Source organism: Onychomys torridus, chromosome 19 (assembly GCF_903995425.1).
Source record: "Onychomys torridus chromosome 19, mOncTor1.1, whole genome shotgun sequence".
NCBI classification, from domain to species: Eukaryota; Metazoa; Chordata; class Mammalia; order Rodentia; family Cricetidae; genus Onychomys; species Onychomys torridus.
In genome coordinates this window covers 53,811,473-53,831,222 of record NC_050461.1, presented here as the reverse complement: position 1 = coordinate 53,831,222, position 19,750 = coordinate 53,811,473, and the positions used below count along the sequence as shown (strand labels likewise).

Below are 19,750 nucleotides of genomic sequence, written 5' to 3'. Positions count from 1 at the left end.
ATCCATTATTGATATTAGTTTACTGGTTTGGATCACTAAGGGAAAAATGTTATTAAAATGTTCTCTCTCTCTCTCTCTCTCTCTCTCTCTCTCTCTCTCTCTCTCTCTCTCTCTCTCTCTCTCCTCATGATAAAGTTCAAATCCTAAAGAAGTTGGTTATTGCCCAAGATCACATCATTAGTTAGTGGCAGAACACAGTGGAATCTTACTCTTCTGGGTCTCTTCAGTTTACAGATTTATCTAAATTTCAGATTTCAGAACTTTCTGGCTAATCTTCCAAATGCTTCTTCACATTACTACATGAATTCATGATGTGAGCTGATTGGGGGGAAATTTTTACTAAAGATTCATGGGCCATGGATTCATTCTCAACTAACAGATCTCATAATTACCCAGCTACTTCTCAAGCACAAAGCCTGCAGGCACAGACCCAAACAGAATTATTCAACTTGGAAGACCACTGAGTAGTTATGCAATCTATCCCCGAAGTGGATATGAGGCGAAGTTAGCATGCTGATACTAATAGATTGGTAGTGACTGATGAAAAAGATCCCAGGACCACCCTGGCTACAGAGATCATACAGCAATGATTAGTAATGTCTGTCATGGTGTGGGAGGGGAGTATGGTGTGATTCTTCTCATCCCTGCCTTTTCCTAAGTACTCCATTTGGCTTACAAATCACCTTAGAATTGCTCTATTTTCTTTCCTAATCAGACTGCTAATTTTCAAAGTTAGAGATCATGCCTGAAATGTCTAGCTAGCAGATTACTACACACAAATCTAGGCTCTAACAACTATTAATAGCATAATAGCTTATAGCTGAGTTGAAGCAAACCAAATAATGTAATTATGTTGACTTAAGCAAGAACATTCAAGTAAATACTCAGCAGAGAATGCATGCCTGCTCAGAAGCCAAAAATGTTTTCATCAATATTTTAAATAAAATTTATTCCAGATTGCATCTGAGACTATTTCCCAAAAATGTACTTTTAGATTTAACACACAGTTTCCAAAACAGATTTTTTTTTTGTCTGTAGAATATCGAAGCATGCAGCATAGATCAAAATGAAATCTAAACAGATTAAATGCAGTTTACTCTTGGGTTACTGCTAGCGGGTGACTTATCAGATCAGACATCAGGAAGAATGGGGATGAAGATGGCGGGCAAAGTGGTGTTCCAAGATTTCTAAAAGGAGATTAGAAGTGAGAATGGATAGAATTACTGACGGAAAGAAAATCCACAGAGATTTGAAGGGATTGGGGGTCTGGGTGAAATTAATTTATAATGCTATATTTTAAAATTGTACTTGAGATATTAAGTTGTGTGTGTGTGTGTGTGTGTGTGTGTGTGTGTGTGTGTGCACGCACTCGTGTGTGTTTGCATGTCTATGCAGTGCCTGCAGAAGCCAGAAGAGGGTGTCTGATCCCATGGACCTGACTTTGCCAGTAGTTGTGAGCCTTTCAAGGTGGGCGCTGGGAACTGAAGAGTAGTTTCTCTATAAGAGCAGTATGAGCTCTTGACTTCTGAGCCACCTCTCCAGTCACATTTATGGTCCCAGTTTGGTTTTTTTTTAATTAGCCTACCTATTTTTAGAATTTTCTCATAGCTCTGCTTCTAGCTTCCTGTTCTCAGCACAGGTGGAAAAGGCCAGAGTGGGCAGGGTGTGAGAAGAGAACTGGGCCTGGCTGGCTGGCTGGCTGAAGAAGCAGCCCTTCCCCAACACTCTGGAAGAGGGGACGAGGAGAGGCCACTGATGGGAAGGGATACTGAGGCTGAGGAGCGACACCGTTCTTCTTGTTTTGGCCAGGTCCGCAGCCAGAGGCAAAGGGACCTTTCCCTGGTCACCTGCTGTGTATCAGTGAGAAACTAGGCCTTCGGGACATTTACTTCTAAGTGCATTGGGTCTGTTCTCCTCTCCTCCAGCGTGACAGCAAGCGCAGATCTCGGGAAAGAATTATTTGTACAGTGCTTGTCACTCTCATCCCCCGATATGAAGGAAAACAGACCTAACTTCTAATGCCACATCTGTGTCCCATTGGGGTACAAGGGAGCCTTGGACATTTGGACTCCTCCTCTCTGTCTCCGGAGTTGTAGCAAGATTCTACATGGGTGTCCCCTGTCCCGGTCCACCATGCATATGGGAGGGAGGCTAGGGACACTGGAGCCTCAGTGTGGCCTGTCCGGGTGAACATGTGCCTGTTCTATCGTCCCACCCCACACCTGTGCTGTCAGTCAGCATTTCTTTGCCGTGTGAACTTTGACCTGAATCCTAAGGAGCTCAAAAGCAACACTGCAAAGGTGAAGCTATGCTTCTGAAACCATGAAGGCCTCTCCAGAACAGCACTTGACCCGTCTGCTGAGATGTAAACCCAGAGTCCTGGTTTGCTTCCTGTCGCTGTGATGGACACCATAACCAGAAGCAACCTGTGAGGGAAAGAGAGGCTTGGTTTAATCTTGCAGCTCCCAGGTTACAATCCATCACGGAGGGAAGTCGAGGCAGGAGCTTGGAAACAGGCATTGAAGCAGAGACCACGGAGGATGCTCTCTACTAAATTGCTCACCATGGCATGCTCAGCCTGCTTTTTCACACAACTCAGAACCATCAGCCCTGGGATGGTACTGCCCACAGTGGCTGGGCCCCTCACAAAGGTTAAGAAAATGCTCCCACAGGGTTGCCTACAGCACTTCGTTCAACACAGACTTCATGTGAAACACAACTTCCGTGCTTTCTGAAGGGAGTTTTTGCATAAAATAAAATTGTTGTGCAGTTTGCTAAGAACAAAATTATACTCAAAACTTGGACATCTTAGTCTCGTGTGAGTCACTTCCTAGGAGCATTTCAGTGTTTTCCTAGTAATATTAATACTGGATAGAATATAGTGTTGTTGGCCAGGTTTGAAGGCTTCTTGGTCAAAAGAAAAATTATAAACAGAGTAGTTAAAACTGAGGAGGAAGAGAGTATTCCACTTCAAGCATCCGTGAAAACCAGGCTCTACGAACAGAAATATGAAGTGTATAAATCTAGAGACTCATGTGACCCAGGAACAGAACACTGTTAACTCAAGGACACAGCCTAAAGGCCAACTATAATTAGATATCCATCTTCATCTGACTTCTCTTGAGGGACAGTGAGAAGACCTAAACCCAGGGCCCCACACTCTTAGAGTCATTTACTAAAACCCGCTGCCTTCCCAGTCCACCCCTTTAGCATCCTGACCCTGGTGCTCAATCCACTAGTCACTGGCTCCTGCCATCCCCACCTCCTTCCCGAGTCACTCACGGCTTCCCACCTACATCACCTCTCACGGAGCTGTCATGAGCAGCATCTAAGAGATAGGAAGGCTGTAAATTCTCCCACCACTCAAGTTTTCTCTAAGAGTTTATCATGGTTATTTCAGGTTTAAGTTTCAGAAGCCACCATTACAACTGACTTATACCCAACAGCTACCATGGACTCAGCTAATTGTGATGTTATAAGATGTACTGTTCCAGGGTAGGCTGGCACCAGGGGTTCAGCTTATGCTTCCTGGAACCTGCTTCTCTTCATCTAATGGGCTATTTCCAATTCTGTGTCAGTTTTGGTATTTTCCTGGGAGATGACCAGAAGGAACATCAGACGCATATCCTCCCAGCCTAGCCTGGCTGGAGAGATGGCACTTCTTTAGACATTGTGGCAGAGAGAGTGGTGCTCATTGGCTTCCCTGCCATTATTAGCATCCCGAACCCTGAAAGGACAGATTCTCTCACATGCCTGGCTCTTGTCACATGTCCACTCCACTCCTGAAGGTGGAGGAGAGGTTAGCATCATCCACATCAGATGCACTGTGGAGGATCCTGATGGTTCTCTTTGGGGAGCTTTACCTGAAGGAGAAAAGTGGATTCTGGAGGAGCTAAAGCATTAGACACCAGCCAGGATGAGCTAGTGACTTCATGGTACCCAAAGAGCCACTAAGTAACAAGAGGACCACAGCAGACCACACTCTTCTGCCTCAGTGGGACACATACAGCCAACAGGTAGATTTGTTCTTTGAGCTCATCCAGATGCCAGGTTGGGGAAGGGCCTATCCCAACACTTACCCACAATTCCCCCAGCAGGAAAAGGAGTGCTAGGATGACTTTTGTAAAGAATTGTCTATTTCTGGCTAGTTAGTACTTTTAATAATTGACCGTCTCTGAGACCCAGCAGCATGCCACACAGCATCTTCTGTCCCGAGACTGTGGCTTTGCTCCTACATAGGCATGTACTCACCCTCTGTGACAGTGAACTCTGTTTTCCACAGCATCCCTGAGCTCAGCCTAATCTGAGACTGGGGCATGATCTAGGATCTGAATGAAGGGTTTGGAAAAGTACTTTACATTATTTTAAAGAGTAAATCATCCAAGCATGACACCTTACCAACAAAGATACCTTTTTATTTATTTATGTGTACAGGTGTATGGCTGTGTGGGTTTATGTGCACCAAATATGTGAAGGTGCCTGCAGAGACCAGAAGAGGGAGTCGGAGCCTCTAGATTTGGAGTTACAGGCAGTCATGAACTGATGGATGTGGGTGCTGGGAACTGAACTCAGTCCTCTGCAAAACAGTTACTTTGGTTTTTTAAAGACAGGGTTTCTCTGGACAGCCCTGACTGTCCAGGAACTTGCTCTGTAGATCAGGCTGGCCTCAAACTCAGAGATTCATCTGTCTCTGCCTCCCAAGTATTGGGGTTAAAGGCATCTGTCACCACCACTCAGCAATAGTTACACCTTAAGGAGATGGTTGGAGGCACTGTATAAGAAGTTATAGGTCTAGGAGCTGGAGTGATGCTCATTGGTTAAGCACACTTTCTGCTGTTGAAGAGGACCCAGGCTTGATTCCCACACCCACATGGCTGCTCACAACTGTCTCTAACTCCAGCTCCAGGGCATCCAGTACCTGCCAAAGACACAGACCAATATTCAAGCAAAACACCCATTCACATAAAGTAAAATAATTATAGTAATAAAAAAATGAAAAGAAGTTCCAGGTCAGAGCCTGATGCTTTCAGTGGACTTGTTCTGTGATTATTCACAATGACTAAAAGCTGGTTTCCATGCTGAGAGAGGCCAACCCACTCTAATGCCATTCTCAGATTCCCCGACCTACCACCAACTAACCCAGATCTGTGGCTTGAATAGGTCAAAAGGGAAAAAAATAAGTCAATACTCACTTGGAAAAGGCTACACATTACGTCTTAAGTAAATGGATATGTTGAATATGTACAAAGCTGCCTAAAGGGCTTAATAGTTCCCAAGATCACAACACAAGCAAAGCGCTTTCCAAGCCAGAAGCATGGGAACCCAGGACACAGCCACAAAACACAGACCTCAGGGCACCGGGAGATGGTGGTCAGAAAAACAGACGTATTTAAGAAAAGAGAACATAAATATATGAAACAATATATTCTAGTATACACTAGTGTGTGCATGTTAATATACATGCAAGTGTGTGTATAAGTATGTGTGCATGTATGGAGGCCAGATGTAAACCTTGGGCATTGTTCCTCAGGAGCCATCCATGTTGGTACGTGTGTGTGTGTGTGTGTGTGTGTGTGTGTGTGTACTGTTCATGTATGGTATTCTTGTTTGTGTGCATGTGAACATTTGTGTGCATGGGCTGTCCTTTAAATAAAAGCTTGTTGATTCATGCAGTCTGGTTTACCCCAGAGCTGGGGTTACAGGCACATGCCACTGTGCCCAGATTTTCGTAGTGGTGCTCAGGATTCTAACCCGTCTTCACACTTAGGCAGCAGGCACTTTATCAACTGAACTTGGAACCTATCTTCAAGACAGGGTCTCTCAGTTTCATCTGAAACTCACCAGTTGTGCGAGGCTGGCTGGGCAGTGAGGTCCCAGGTTCCACTTGCCTCCGTTTGGGATTAAAAGCATATGCCATGACTGATAGGCTTTTTAAAAATGTGGTTCTGTTGTTGTTTGGCTGTTTGTTTTTGTTTTTTGTTTTATGCAAACCACAGCAAGCACTTTACGAAGATCTCTTCCCAGACTAGTATACATTACTTTTAAATTAAGACTTTAAACCTTGAAAACTCAAAGTCATGGCTCTACAGACTTTTCCTAAAAGGGCCAGATCATAAATTTTTCAGGCCTCACACACTGTTTGTGGTCTCTGTCCCAAGCTTTTTTTTTTTTTTAACCTCTTTTGCATCATTTATAGCACTTCAGATGTGTACAGACCCTTGTGGATTTTCACAGGCTACATACAACAGTGTGGCCATCGAGCCCAGGGATCGTCATCCTTGGTTGTGTTTAAAGTTCCCTCTGTGGAAGGGGCAGCTCACCATTTCATAGAGACACTCACTCACTCATGGTTGGACTTCTCTAAAATCCATTGTCACTCTGAGCCAGTTCCTTTCCCCTGTGGCCCCATGGTTATGCACACTGACATCTGGAGTTGATAAGCTCTCTCTTTCATCACAGGCTTCTGGCAAAGCATCTCGTGGAAGTTGTTGCAATGAGGTCTCGCGTTTTCATACCTCCCTCTGTCTTCAATGTCACTTTGCTGTCAATGGCCTTTCTAAAGGTCACACCCAGAATTTGCACTTTTAAAACTTCAAAATGAGCACCAGAGACTGATTTGATATATTCTGTAATTTGATTGGAATGGAGTGTTGCTGATAGCGCTCCTCAGGATGGTTCATTTTTAGTATCGACTTGACAGGATGATGGAATGCCTAGAGAACCAATGACGTGCCAGAGGCATTGTCTGTGAAGGTGTTCCCCATGGAAGCTGGCATGTTAGTCAACAGACTGGTGGGGAAGACCCACCCTCAGTGTGAGTGGACACTGTTCAGTCAGCTGGGGCCTCTGGGAAAACAGAGATGGAGGAAAGACAGAAAACTTTCATTCTCCCAGAGCCGGGCATGCTCTTCTGCAAAGAGAACCCCAGGATCACTAGCTCTGGACTCCATTGGCCCAGCCAGGTTCTCAGGACTTTGATCTTGGCCTGACAGTAACATCCTTGATGTCCTTGGATCTAGGTCCTTCAGCTCTAAACACAGCTGCACTGCCAGCATTCCAGAAACTCCAGCTTTCAGACAGGCTGCTGGAACTTGTCATCTTCCATAACCATGTGAGCCAATTGCCCCAGTCAAGACCTTTGATAGTATCTATCTATCTATCTATCTATCTATCTATCTATCTATCTATCTCCTATCTATCTATCTATCTATCTATCTATCTATCTATCTATCTATCTCCTATCTATCTATCTATCTATCTATCTATCATTTATTATCTATCTACCTATCTTTCTTTCTTCTAAAAATTTTTATGTGTGTGTGTCTTTGTGTGTATGTGTTCCTGTGTGTGCTGGTCCTGTGGAGGCCAGGAGAGGGTGTCAGATTCCCTGGATCTGGAATTATAAGAGGCTGTGAGCCACCAGCTGTGGGTGCTGGGAACCAAACTTGAGTCCTTTGCAAGAGCAGCAAGTGCTTGTAACTGCTGAACCATCTCTCTAGTACCTCTGTGTAGCAGGAATTTTAAAAGTTCTTATTAATAAAATCAAACCTGAGGCCAGTTATTGGGGTGAATGCTGGAAGGTCAGAGAGACAGAACAAGCCACGGCTACCTCACCTTGCCAGTTTCTCAGCTGATCCTATTTCCTCAGACTGGAAACCTCTGTGTCCTCATCCGGAATGAATCTCAGCTGAACTGCTGCTCAAAGCCTGAATGCTTAACCAGCCAAATGCTTAACCAGCCAAAATGCTGCTAGTTTCTGTCTTCACGCCTTATATATCTTTCTACTTTCTGCCATCACTTTCTGAGATTAAAGGCTCACTCCCTGGGATTAAAGGCATGTGTCACCAAGCTTGTCTGTTTCCAATGTGGCCTTGAACTCACAGAGATCCAGAGGGATTTCTGTCTCCGGAATGCTAGGATTAAAGGTGTGAGTGCCACTGTCTAACCTCTATGCTTAACTAGATACAGAGGCCAGAAAATGGTGGCACTCACACCTTTAATCCCAGCACTGGGGAGGCAGAGCTAGGCGGATCCCTGTGATTCAAGGATACAGCCGAGCTTGGTGACTCATGCCTTTAATCCCAGAAATCCAGCCTTTAATCCCAGGGAGTGATGGCAGAAAGTAGAAAGATATATAAGGTGTGAAGACCAGAAACTAGCAGCATTTGGCTGGTTAAGCTTTTAAGCTCTGGAGCAGCACAGTTCAGCTGAGATTCATTCTGGATGAGGACTCAGAGGCCTCCAGACTGAGGAAACAGGATCAGCTGAGGAACTGTCGAGGTGAGGAAACTGTGGCTTGTTCTGTCTTTCTGACCTTCCAGCATTCACCCCTATAACTGGCCTCAGGTTTGATTTTATTAATAAGACCATTTAAGATTCCTGCTATATCTCTGTCTGTCTGTCTGTCTGTCCGTCTATTTGTCTTATTGATTAGATCAACCCGGCGATCACTCCTGATCTGCTGCCTATGCTTCAGTCTCTGGTTCTCAAGTTGCTAGCCTTCTACTGAGAGCAGAGAAAGATGCCAGATCGCAGCCTCCATGGGTGAGCACTGAAGAGGATATACTTTCTGAAAATGTTTTGTGTGTTACCTTCAATCTGGCACCACGAAGCACATTTGGATGCTGGCCAGTGTGGAAACTAAGGCATCTTCTTCAACAATCTCCCTATTATGTGTGAGAACATCCTAAAACTACTTAAAGAATCCGATGTAGTTTGTAAACTGAATGTGGATAAACATACGATTTGTCCCTCTAAAGCAGATGTGCATGACCTTTGACACTGCAGTGTGATTTTGTCATCCACAGAGTTCACACTTGAGAACTGCACACTGGACCTACAGAAAATGCAAAAACTTTCACAATGTTATATCTAAATGTACAATTTTTGAGGGGTGGGGTGGGCCCCAGTCATAACTCCTTGGCAACATGCATCCCAGGGGCTGTAGGCTATTTGGAGAAAGTCTAGCATTTTTCTCAGGCTGTTTTCTTTGCTGTTGCCACTGTGCAGCAGTCATGGTAGAATGCCAGGAAGGTGCCTGACATCACAGGCTAGTCTCCAAGTTGTGAAAAGACAGCTGTGTCCTTGTATGTTTTACCATCAGAACTGCCAGACACACAAGTTGTACCTCAGCACAGTGCAGGGTCTGCAAACCACCAGCCCCCACACTCCTGCACTGCGCTCTGCCCGTGGTCTGTGTCAGGAATGGCCCTCAGACCCAGTGGCACTTTCTTCCAACTCATCTCCTTCTTAGCTCCTCCTCTGATGATGACACAATGTGAGAAGACAAGCCCTTCATTCATAGGAAAGATGAACACGTTTACAACAGTGGGAAACAAAAGGGTCAAATGAACCTTCTGCATTACAGTCCAGGGAGGAAGAGCATATTTCCATTTCAGGAACAGATGTAGGACACAAAGAAAGGAAAATGGAATTTTTAAAGACATGACTTTAAAATGATGTTGAACCTAAGGTGTTCATTTATCTGGAAACATATTAGATAAAGAGGCCGGTGAGAACCCAGTCAGGAAAGCATTTGCTGAGTAAGCCTGAGTAAACTGAGTAAAATACCCAATACACACACACACACACACACACACACACACACACACACACACACAATGGGTGTGGTGGCACATTCTTGCAATCCTAGCACTTGAGGTGGTGGTGGGGTGTGTGTGTCAGAGACAGGTAGATCCCTTGGTCTCACTGGCCAGCCAGTCTAGAACAATCTGTAGACCCCAATTCTCAGTGAGAAACCTTATCTCAACAAACAAGGGGGATAGCTCCTGAGGGAGGGGATGTCTGAGCTGATCTCTGGCCTCTGCACACACATCTAAGTGCACACACACAAACATGCACACAAGCCTACACACACACACACACACACACACACATGCACACAAGCCTACACACACACACACACACACACACACACACACACATGCACACAAGCCTACACACACACACACACACACACACACACACACATGCACACAAGCCTACACACACACACACATATGCACACAAGCCTACACACACACATGCACACAAGCCTACACACACACACACACACACACACACACACACACACACACACACACGCGCGCGCTTCAACAAAGGTAATAAAGCCATCTGCTCCGTGATATTAAAGCTGCAGAAAGGCACTTGGTTTGCAGGTTATGGTGTCGCTCATTGATGCCTCCATCGTGGCCTGAGTTCAACAGCAACTACTAGAAGCATGCATACCTTTTCATAGAACCTATATTCTGCTGAGAACCTATCTCTTGGACACCTCAGAAAGACATTAACAAACAGAACCTTTGTCCACAAAGTCTTACACACATTCATCTAAAGAACAAATATAAATTTATCAAGTTTAATCAATATTCTTGATGAGTGTAGATATGTATATGCATATATACACACACATATGTATCAAAATTGAGAATTTACAAATAAGATTTGATGCACTTAGCCCAGTGGTGGATAAGTCTTTAGTATAGATCCCAAAGAGAGTGTATTTCCTTTGGTAATTTCAGCAATTCAATTCTACTTCATACAAACAGGTGTGAGGCTTAAATTCAGCTGATTCAAAGATGGGGAAAGCAGAAAGCATTCTGTAAAGCAAACACAGCATGACAGTGCTGTTCCCTGGAGATCCCAGACTGTCCAAATTTTGTGCCGGAAGGGTCTGGAGGTCGCACTGGATCTGCTGCTAGGTTGACGTCTCTGGAACGTGTGATTACAAATAAACAAAGCAGGGAGAAGTGAAATTTCAGCAAAACTGGATTCTATTCATAGTCCAGACCAAGAAATGTGGCCAAATCCCAACTGAAGAGGACCAAATGCCCTGTGTCCACCCTGTGGCCTCCTGATACCCTGGGGAGGTGGGCTTGGAGCACTGTCTTTATCTTGCCCACAGTCCCTAGTGCAAGTTAGTCAAGCAGGCTGGGAGGGTGAACTTGCAGGAAGCTGATCCTGTGGTCACCACTTTCCAGGGATGGAGACTCCACACTCGTACCAGCCCACATAGTAGTAGGGGGTTCCAAAACCGATGTTGCCAAAGCTGACAGGCTCCTGGCGGTACTGGCGATGGTAGCCTGGAACAGCAATGGAAAAGAGAGGGAAAGAAGATGGGTCAAAGTCACTAACAGGAAAACATCTCATCCTACAGTCTACTTTCAGAGAGTATGTTCTGGCAAACACTTCTTAGGTGTTATTTGGAATATACTGGGCCAGTTTTATGTGTCCTCAGAATAACAAGAGGTCTACCCCAAGCATGTTTACAGGGGGATAATCCAGTCCTCCTCTCGCTCACCACAAAAGAATGTGATCTTAGCCAATCACTAGTAGGCAATCACTGAGGAGTGTACTGAGATCTGGGGAAACTGCACAACACCCACTTCCATCCTGTTCTCTGAGTTCAGAGCTCCCAGCTTCCCAGAGTTGCTCAGCTCCAAGACTTAAGCCTGAGAACCTAGAGCAGACTTGTAGATCTTTCCAGAAAAAAATCTACACATTGCTAACCTCTTGATGTAGAAGGATCCTCCAGTAGCCTCAACATGTTTTGGGGGACTCTATTGCCCCCACATTTAGCCTTACTTACTTTACTCTTGTTAAATAATGGTTAGTTGGCTAGCTGCCACTCTACCAGTGAGCATATTAACCAGTCATGGTCAATACCACAACCTTAGCACATAGACACAGAGGAATATGGGTAACACAGGACTGTAACAGAAGCTACAGCATGGCAAGAGCTGAAAAGATATGGATTGGATAGATGTTGTATATTTATTGGGATGAACTGGGCTGGCTTACGTATTTGACTCAACAGTACTCTAGATGTTCCCACTGAAGCATTGTTAGATGAGGCTACAATTTAAATGAGCAGACTAAGTAGATTATCTCTACACTGTGGCTAAAATTCTCAGCCAAAGTGACCATTAAGTCCTAATAGAAAAACCAGAGAGGAAGTGGAGAGATTTGTGCCTACATGGCCTCAGAAAGACTTGAGGGTTGGGGATTTAGCTCAGTGGTAGAGCACTTGCCTACCAAGTGCAAGGCCCTGGGTTCGATCCTCAGCTCAAAAAAAAAAAAAAAAAAAGACTTGAAGAATGGCATGAAATTGTCCCCATGTCTTAGGTTTTGCTCCATCCACTGAAGGTTAGAAATGTCCCCTCCACCCAAATCTACAGTCACCCGAAGCACTTCTCCAAAATAAATCTAAGTAGTAGATGAATGTCATTGGTTCTTTACTCTAGATAAAAGGTCTAAATATGCTTATTTTACTGCCTGTGTATTTTAATTATTAGAAAACGGGTAACTCATTGTGTTAGTATTTCAACTTGACACACGCTAGGGTCATCTGAGAGGAAGGAACTTCGATTGAGAAAATTACTCCATCAGACTGGTCTGTAGGGGAGCCTGTGGGGCATTTTCTGTATTAACAATGATGTGGGAAGGCCCAGCTCATTGCAGGAGGTGCTATTCTTGGGCAGGCCCTGGGGATGTAAGAAAGCAAGCTGCTGCTTCCATTTTTGCCTCTGGGTTCCTGCCCTGCTTGAGTTCCTGCCTTGGCTTTCCTCAGTGATAGTCTATGATCAGGACAGCAATAGAAACTAACCCAGGACATCCACCTAGATAAATGAGCACACGTCATACCCTGAATGTACCACATCACCAAGAGCTGAGTGTACAATGGAAAGATGCTGGACCACTTCCAGCCACTGCTGGTTTGCATGGAAGGCTGGGCTTCTCTGTGACATACCACAGCTGGCAGCTTTTGTGTTCCCACCTCTTAATGCATCATCAGAGAGCATGCTTACTCTTCACTCAAGCTGGGTCCTCTGGAAGGACCCACTGTGCACTCTTCATCCGTAGCATAAGATTCGATTCATACTACCTCTCCTGACCTTGAATTCATATGATCACCAAAAACACAATTCCTTGACAAGGGGACAACCAGATGGCATAATCTGTTGTCATTTACACATCATGGTGTCCACTGTTATTCACCTTTCACACAGGTGTTTTGTCTTCCTGATAGCAAAGCTTGTTTCTGAGAACAGGGATGGGATCTTATATACTCTTTTGTATTCCCAGCTTCTCAAGGCCAGAGTATGGTGGTAGTACTTCATCAGTTCCTTAATTTTACTCTCTATGATCCAAAGTGCTGCCAACATTAATCTCTAAATTTTAGGTCAAAGGTAGAGCTACCATGCATTTCTCATTATAACATTTTTCCTCTCCCACCCACCCACAGCATAAAATAGCAGCTCTGTCCTTCTTACCTTGAATGGTGGGGAGGGCTTCTACATAAGACTGAGGCCCTGTTCTGCCATCCAGGTGTGAATCCACAAACTGACAATGATCTTCACCTCTTCCCCAGCTGTCTCCAATGCTGTAGAATGTGTCTGCATAAGGACATATCACAGGTCAGTGGTTACCAGAGAGTGTCACAGCTGGCTTACAAGTTAGAACAAATGTTGGAAACTGTTTGAATTGGGAACATTATTTAAATCATGTGTTCCATAGTTTCCATGTCTGAAATGTGTTTGTAATGGCACAAATGTCATTAAGTGTTGTAAGAAGCCAGCAAGACCTTGTATATTAAATACTTAACATATGTTCAGTTGTGGGAGGGGGGCTTTGAACAATACAGTCAGCTCCATCCTGCAAGTGATGGACCTTTTAATCCTCAGCTTTCAAGAGAGAACGAAGAAAAACACAATAGAGATTAGAAGTCAGATATGACTGTATAATGAGAAGAAACTATTTCCACGCATAGCTTCAGGCTGAGGTGCTGTCCACGGTGCTGAATCACAGCGTTGAGGTTGAACACCATTGTTTTCCCACACTGGGATCCTGAAGATGACTGTGCAATCTCTCCCAGAGATTTTGAAGGGAGAGAAAACAGGTGGAAGAGATGGAAAGAGAGTGGACACACACACACACACACACACACACACACACACACACACACACACACACACCACACACTCGTAGTGGGGGTGGGGTGCTAATTATCTAGTGATGAGATGAGACAGATCAATCTCCAGTGTTGGGGATGGGAGGGAAGACTTGGTTTTGACAAGCTTATCCTTTCTAGAAAGAACTATAAATAAATTAAAAACCTATCAGGTCAGTTGATTGTAGATTTCATTCCTAAAATACAGTGGATACACACATATGAATCTAGTAATCTCAGAGCAGAGTCTACAAAACTGGTTTGCACTGAAGTCCCCACAGTTCCAGCTCTCAGACAAGTCCTAAGGCCCTGCTTTCCAAGTCAGTGCCTGACAGAAGTTTCCTGCAGCCACCCAAGTGTAAGACCTACCTTTGAGGTTGTCACTGAGGTAGATCTTGTACCTCAGTGAGTTACAAAGAACGACTCCCACAAACTTTTTGTACCATGTCCGCTTCACATACTGCCGACCGTGACAGTCAGTGTAGCCCGGGTCATGCTTGAAAGCAAATGGGATCCAGATGGGCTCACCACCTTGACAACACAAAACACATGCTCTAAGGTATGATGCTTACAGGGGTCATTGTCTACACAAACTATCAAAAAGCTGTGCATTTTCACTGGACCTTCATTCCTCTTGGGGCTTCTCTGAGAACATGCACATGCATTTTGTATTCCCCTTTCTTTTCATTACTAGAGTACAACTGAGGTATTATGAGTTGGATCTAAAAATGTCCCCCAAAGGCTCATTGTTAGAGGCTTGGTCAGCTTCTCATGGGCTGTGGAGAGATTACTGGATCAAGAGGTTCCAACATCATCATGGGTTAACCCACTGATGTACTCATACCTGAGTGAAGGAGCAGGCTGGGGAAGGAAACAGGTTCCTAGAGCAGGCTTTAAAGGGATTCCTCCTTCTCCCTCCCACCTGCCTGCCTGCCATGAAGAACAGCTTTGCTGCTCATGTCCTTACTCTCTAATGTTATACCTCACCTTAGGCCTAGGATTGAGGGAGCCAAGTGACCATGCTCTGAAATCTCCAAAACCATACACCAAGATAAACCCTTCTCTCTGGTTTTCCCTGGTTTTTTTTTTGTTTGTTTGTTTTTGTTTTTGTTTTTGTTTTTTTTGTCATGACAACAAAAAAGCTAACTACCACATTTGAAGGGCAGGGTGCTTTTTACTTTAGAGCATTTAAGATCTTGGTGTTTCCACAAAGGGTTCTCAAAGCTAATGAAAGATGTAAGCCTCAAGGAACAGCAGCTGTACTGGCATATTTCACCCTGGAGACATGCCACAGTACTCTAAATCCCTACAGCTACAGTCCCGCTCTTTTGTTAACTCTTTATTTCTGTCTTGAACTCAAAACACAGGGTCTGTTCAGTTCATTGGTGGGGGGTATGTGTAAAATACCCTTGTATACTTGCTGTATTTTGTCATCTTTTTATCACATTAAAATGCTCATGTAAACAATATACCTATTTTGTAGTTACTAGCAATCCCCATCATAGTTTTTCATAGATACCAGCAGCTATGGTCCTACTAAAGCATTTTCAAGTCATTCTCTTCCGCAAAGAGAATGGAGGGTGGGTGAATCAAAGTTGTCAGAAAAGATCATGCAGGTGTAAAATGTTCCACCATTTCCACATGTGGGCCACCACCACACTGACCACACAGCTTACATTCATGCCAACCAGAGCATCGGAATCCTCAAGATGGAAAACTTACCTGGTGGCCTCACAACAAGCAGAGGATTGTCTGTGAACAAAAAATAAATAAATAACATGTGGAGCAATTGTGAAAATGCTGAAAGTGCTGACTGGAATTAAAAGAGCTAAACCCAGTTGGAATAGAGAAAAAAATAAGGTTTGTTTATCAGATGCCAGAGTTTCCCATGGGTTTCATTCTGTAAGCATTTTCTTTTGAGAAATACTCTCTGGTCAACTGCTTTGTTGTTGATACAGAAGCTGTAAGTTTCTGAGAGAGACAAAGTTTTGAAATTGTGTGCTACAAAAGTAATGCAGTACTTCAGGCAGGTAAGATGGTTCAGTGAGTAAGCCCAACCTGGCAACCTGGGTTTCACCCCTAGGACCTGTGTGCTGGAGGAAGAGAACGAGCCCTTGAAAGTTGTCCTCTGACCTTCACTATAGCACACACACACACACACACACTCACATGCACACATATTCTCTCACGTGCACACTGTGGAATGCTCTCTCTTTCTCTCTCTCTCTCTCTCTCTCTCTCTCTCTCACACACACACACACACACACACACACACACACACACACACACGCACATTCAAAATAATATTAAAAAACATGTAAAGACTTCATAAACAATCAATGCTCTTGTTTTTAAACTTCATATTTGGGGAAGTCCAGTGATTTCTCAGAGGGTACTATATGCTATAATATCACACCCAAGAGAAGATAAAATTCAAACCCAAGCATTTGCATATAGACACTTATAGCACCGTTGTAATTACCAAACAGTAGAAATAACTTAAAATGCAGTTGATTGGGTTGAATGAGCAGATTGTGGCACAGCTGTACAATGACATACAGACCAGTGATAAAAAAGAAGCGACAGACTAACACACACAATGTGTGGATGATTCTGAGAGAATCCGGCCAAAGGGGTCTACACTCTAGAGCACTAATGTCAAATCCCAGATGATGTGAACTCAGTGGAGAGAGCAGAGGGGTGCAGGACAGCAGGAGGAAGCAGTTGGTGATGACAGTCATGCTCACTGTCTGGACAGTGGCCAGGACTAAATATAACTCAAAATCTGTGACGTTCAGTATTTTAAAGCTATCTATGCTTCAGCTGCAAAAACCACTTCAGAGAGTATGAAACTTGCTTTTAAAGACATTTTGCTTCAGAAAAATAAAATCATTTTTAGATGGTGTTGGGTCACAAACCCATGCCTTCTGGTATGCTGGACCAGCCATCTGCCCCATGTTCCTGGGGTCCATGCAGGAACATGGTATTACAGAGCCTGAGAGCTTTGCCCCACAGCACTCCAAAATGCAAGGCCATATATGGGATAGTATATTAAGACAGAATAGAAGTTCAACTCTAAATACTCAGTACAGATATCTCTTCCTCTTCATAGAGGCCATCTTAGATGGAGACTTAGATACCTAGAGAGATGGCTGCCTCCCACGACATCTAAGGTGGATGTTTTCCACCTATTTGGAACAAAAGTATTGTTTTTAAACTTTAAAACTAAGACCAGGTATGGTTGCTCATGCCTATAATTCCAGTACTCAGTCGCCTGAGGCCGGCCTGGGCTAGTTAGACAGTTCCAGGTTAGCCTGGGCTACTTGGTCTCAATAAAACCAAAACCAAACCATCAATAAAAATCCAGCAATAAAGAAAGTTCTGAAGCTATTTTATGCTAAATTTATTTTTCTCTTCATTAGAATTTCTCCTTAGTTTTCTCCTCACCTAGCAGGGGTCGGGGGCGGGGTGCTTGTTTTATAGAGAGAAACCCGAACTCACCCAACAGAAAAGAAGACATTTTCTTGCCTTAATTTTCACTATGGCAATGGTTGTCATTCTGATCATTTACTTCACTGTTCAAAAAAATCAAAACAAAGATGAATGTACCCATACCTGATTCCGTAACAAATGAGACCGAAGGGCTGACAGGCCCATAGCCATGAGGGTTCTTGGCTTGAACTTTGAAGTAATACCTGAAATCGAAAGAAAACATCTTTTAAAAGAGAAGTTGATTGACCTGAGTAAAACGAGACAGATTCCCAACCTTCCAAGCTCCCTCTGTAGTAACCCGGGAGTTGTATTTGTCAGCTTTTACACACACCCATGCACACACACCATACACACACACACACACACACACACACACACACACACACACACACCCATGCACCCCCCACCCATGCACATGCATACACACACCCATGCACACGTACCCCACACACACCCATGCACACACACACCCATGCATATGCACCCCACACACCCATGCACATGCACATGCACACACACACCCATACACACACACACACACACACACACACACACACACACACACACACCCTAGTCATCCTCATATTTTTTTTCCTGAACTTTCTCATTTTTGATGATTTCTTGAAATGGTACAGTTAGCACAGCACAGGCACGTGGCTGATGGGAATGGAATAGAAAACAGGCTGACAGCCTCTCAGAGTGCTTTCACTGGAGCATACAGGTGGGCACTGGGTAACTCTCTCAGTCCATCCTTGAAAGACCTGATTAAGACTCGGATGCCAGTATAAGCTCCAAGAGAAAGGAACTGGTACAACAAAACACAGAGTAGAACTCAAATGTTAATCAACATCTCGGACTCCGTGGTGGATTCAAATAATGTGACTTGTGACTAGCAAGAAACAGTGGCTAGGGGTGACCTTTCCAGTGGAACTAACATGACAGCCATGCCTTGAGCTTCGGAACCTCCAGAAAAGAGAAGTATGACCAGGAAGAGGAGGTGAGGAAAACCTGAGGGGAGAGGCTTTACTGCAGGGCCATGCTTTGTCTTGGAACAGAGAATGTTCTGGAAAGCACAGTTTGAATCAGCTAGCTCATCAAGAAGGAAACGGAGTCTCCAGGCATCTTACTTTGCAAATACTAATGCTCAAAGAAGAACTGAGGATCAGCACATTGGTTGGAACCACCGTTGCTAACTTTTGGGACTTCCTCTCCCTGGAGTCGCACATAGCACAAGGCCATTGTAGAACCCACGAATGGCAGCTCTTTGAACCTTATAGATAGTATTTTCCTCTAGCTTTTGACCAGAAGGAATGTCTCACCTAACTATTTCAAAATTCTTTATCTGGTTAAGTCAGGTACACAGATGCATGTGCTGATAAAAAAAAAGAGGTAACACAAAGTTTTAGAGAGGAAATATTTACATTTGGGGGTGCCACTGACTCCTGACTATGGGTAATGACATCACCAAGGCCACCTCTGGCCTCACAGCACGCAGAGACATTCTCCTGTGGTTTGACTAAAGAAAAGAAAAACCACTTGGTACAATCTGAAGTCATCAAATATTGATTTTTGCATTTCAAATTATTTTTTAAAGATATGCACAATTAAGAACATGGTTCTAAACATCAATTGACCCAGCAGTGCATGTTTCTTGATTATTCACACTTAATCAGTGGCTGTGGAGTAATTTATGGCAAAACCCCCAAAGGCAGTTCCAAAGGGGGATTGGCACACATCAATGATTCTAGTTGAATTTTGCAAACACTTTCTTCATTAAAGGGAAGCCATTTAAAAAATTAGGAGTGATATCTATGTTCAGAAGCCACGTGGGACACTTGTGCTGCATAGTTCCTCACAGCCTGACAGAGCTGCCCTAAAACTGTGGTCCAATCTTTCTACTGTAAAATAGGATTTTAAAATATGAAGACCCAAGGAGTGATGGCAGGGCCCTTGTTCAGTAAAAAACAGGTTATGACATAAACCACCAATGCTCATGCTTAGACTCTGGCTCCTCCTTTGAGTGGAGTGATTTCTTGTCTCTCCTGAGGACTCAAAGGCTGGTTGTCAAAGGCCCCAGGCAGGGGAGTGGCCTCCCAAAGAGGTTGACTCAGCATGATGGGTACCTGAGTTTCCATGGCAACACAGGAAGCTGCTCCATGTGCAGAGGGGAAAAAAGTGAGTATCTGCTCATTGTACCCACCCTACTTTGGATGTTTGTAGTTGCTGTTCACATGGGTCCTGAGGAGGTTTGATCAGAGAAACTCCCATACTACATTCCACTGCATTTTG

General features: G+C 44.1%; 1 protein-coding gene across 1 annotated transcript in view; it reads right to left on the bottom strand.

Annotated features, from left to right (window-relative positions):
• Positions 1–10,351: 10,351 nt before the first annotated feature.
• Fndc1 (fibronectin type III domain containing 1) overlaps positions 10,352–19,750 on the bottom strand; it is a 64,351-nt gene continuing 54,952 nt past the window's right edge. The window contains exons 18-22 of the mRNA XM_036168700.1: positions 17,585–17,664; positions 15,692–15,721; positions 14,339–14,500; positions 13,293–13,415; positions 10,352–11,102 (exon numbers count right to left, since the gene is read on the bottom strand). Coding sequence (XP_036024593.1) covers positions 10,987–11,102; positions 13,293–13,415; positions 14,339–14,500; positions 15,692–15,721; positions 17,585–17,664 — 511 coding nt within the window. The 3' untranslated portion in view covers positions 10,352–10,986. The remainder of the gene's footprint in view (positions 11,103–13,292; positions 13,416–14,338; positions 14,501–15,691; positions 15,722–17,584; positions 17,665–19,750) is intronic.